Below are 802 nucleotides of genomic sequence, written 5' to 3' on the forward strand. Positions count from 1 at the left end.
GGGGTGGGTTGGGGTCAGTTTGGGTCAGTTTGGGGTGGTTTTTGTTCCCCTGTAGGATCTGGAGGAGGACGGGCGGCACCGCTGGGCGCTGGCGCAGTTCTCGCGCCCCGCGTTCTGGGGGGGCCGCGAGGGGCTCCTGGTGGGGCCGGTGGTTTGGGGTGGTTTGGGGTCAGTTTGGGTCAGTTTGGGGTGGTTTTTGTTCCCCTGTAGGATCTGGAGGAGGACGGGCGGCACCGCTGGGCGCTGGCGCAGTTCTCGCGCCCCGCGTTCTGTGGGGTCTGCGAGGGGCTCCTGGTGGGGCTGCGGAAACAGGGCCTGAGGTGTTCCCGTGAGTGTGGGGTCGGGAATTCCATGGGATCGGGATCGGGATCGGGAATGGCTGAGGAACAGGGGCTGAGATGTTCCCATGAGTGTGGGGTCGGGAATTCCATGGGATCGGGATCGGGATCGGGAATGGCTGAGGAACAGGGGCTGAGATGTTCCCATGAGTGTGGGATCGGGAATTCCATGGGATCGGGATTGGGATCGGGATTGGGATCGGGAATGGCTGCAGGAACAGGGGCTGAGGTGTTCCTGTGAGTGTGGGGTCGGGAATTCCATGGGATCAGGATTGGGATTGGGAATGACTGAGGAACAGGGGCTGAGGTGTTCTGGAAGGAGTTTGGGATCGGGATCGGGAATTCCGTGGGGTCGGGAACAGAGATTGGGTGCGGAAACAGGGAGTGAAGGGTTCCTGTAGGGATTGGGATGGAGACAGAGACAGGGACAGGGACAGGGACAGGGACAGGGACAGTGCCCCCCT

The 802-nt window shown here is 62.2% G+C and overlaps 1 protein-coding gene across 1 annotated transcript in view; it reads left to right on the plus strand.

Annotated features, from left to right (window-relative positions):
* Positions 1-55: 55 nt before the first annotated feature.
* The window catches only part of DGKA (diacylglycerol kinase alpha), a gene marked incomplete at its 5' end in the record, with an annotated part of 2,470 nt that continues 1,723 nt past the window's right edge, over positions 56-802 (plus strand). Inside the window, 2 exons of the mRNA XM_017741182.1 lie at positions 56-139; positions 211-328. Coding sequence (XP_017596671.1) covers positions 56-139; positions 211-328 — 202 coding nt within the window. The remainder of the gene's footprint in view (positions 140-210; positions 329-802) is intronic.

This window comes from Corvus brachyrhynchos, unplaced genomic scaffold, assembly GCF_000691975.1.
Source record: "Corvus brachyrhynchos isolate BGI_N302 unplaced genomic scaffold, ASM69197v1 scaffold2118, whole genome shotgun sequence".
Taxonomy (NCBI): Eukaryota; Metazoa; Chordata; class Aves; order Passeriformes; family Corvidae; genus Corvus; species Corvus brachyrhynchos.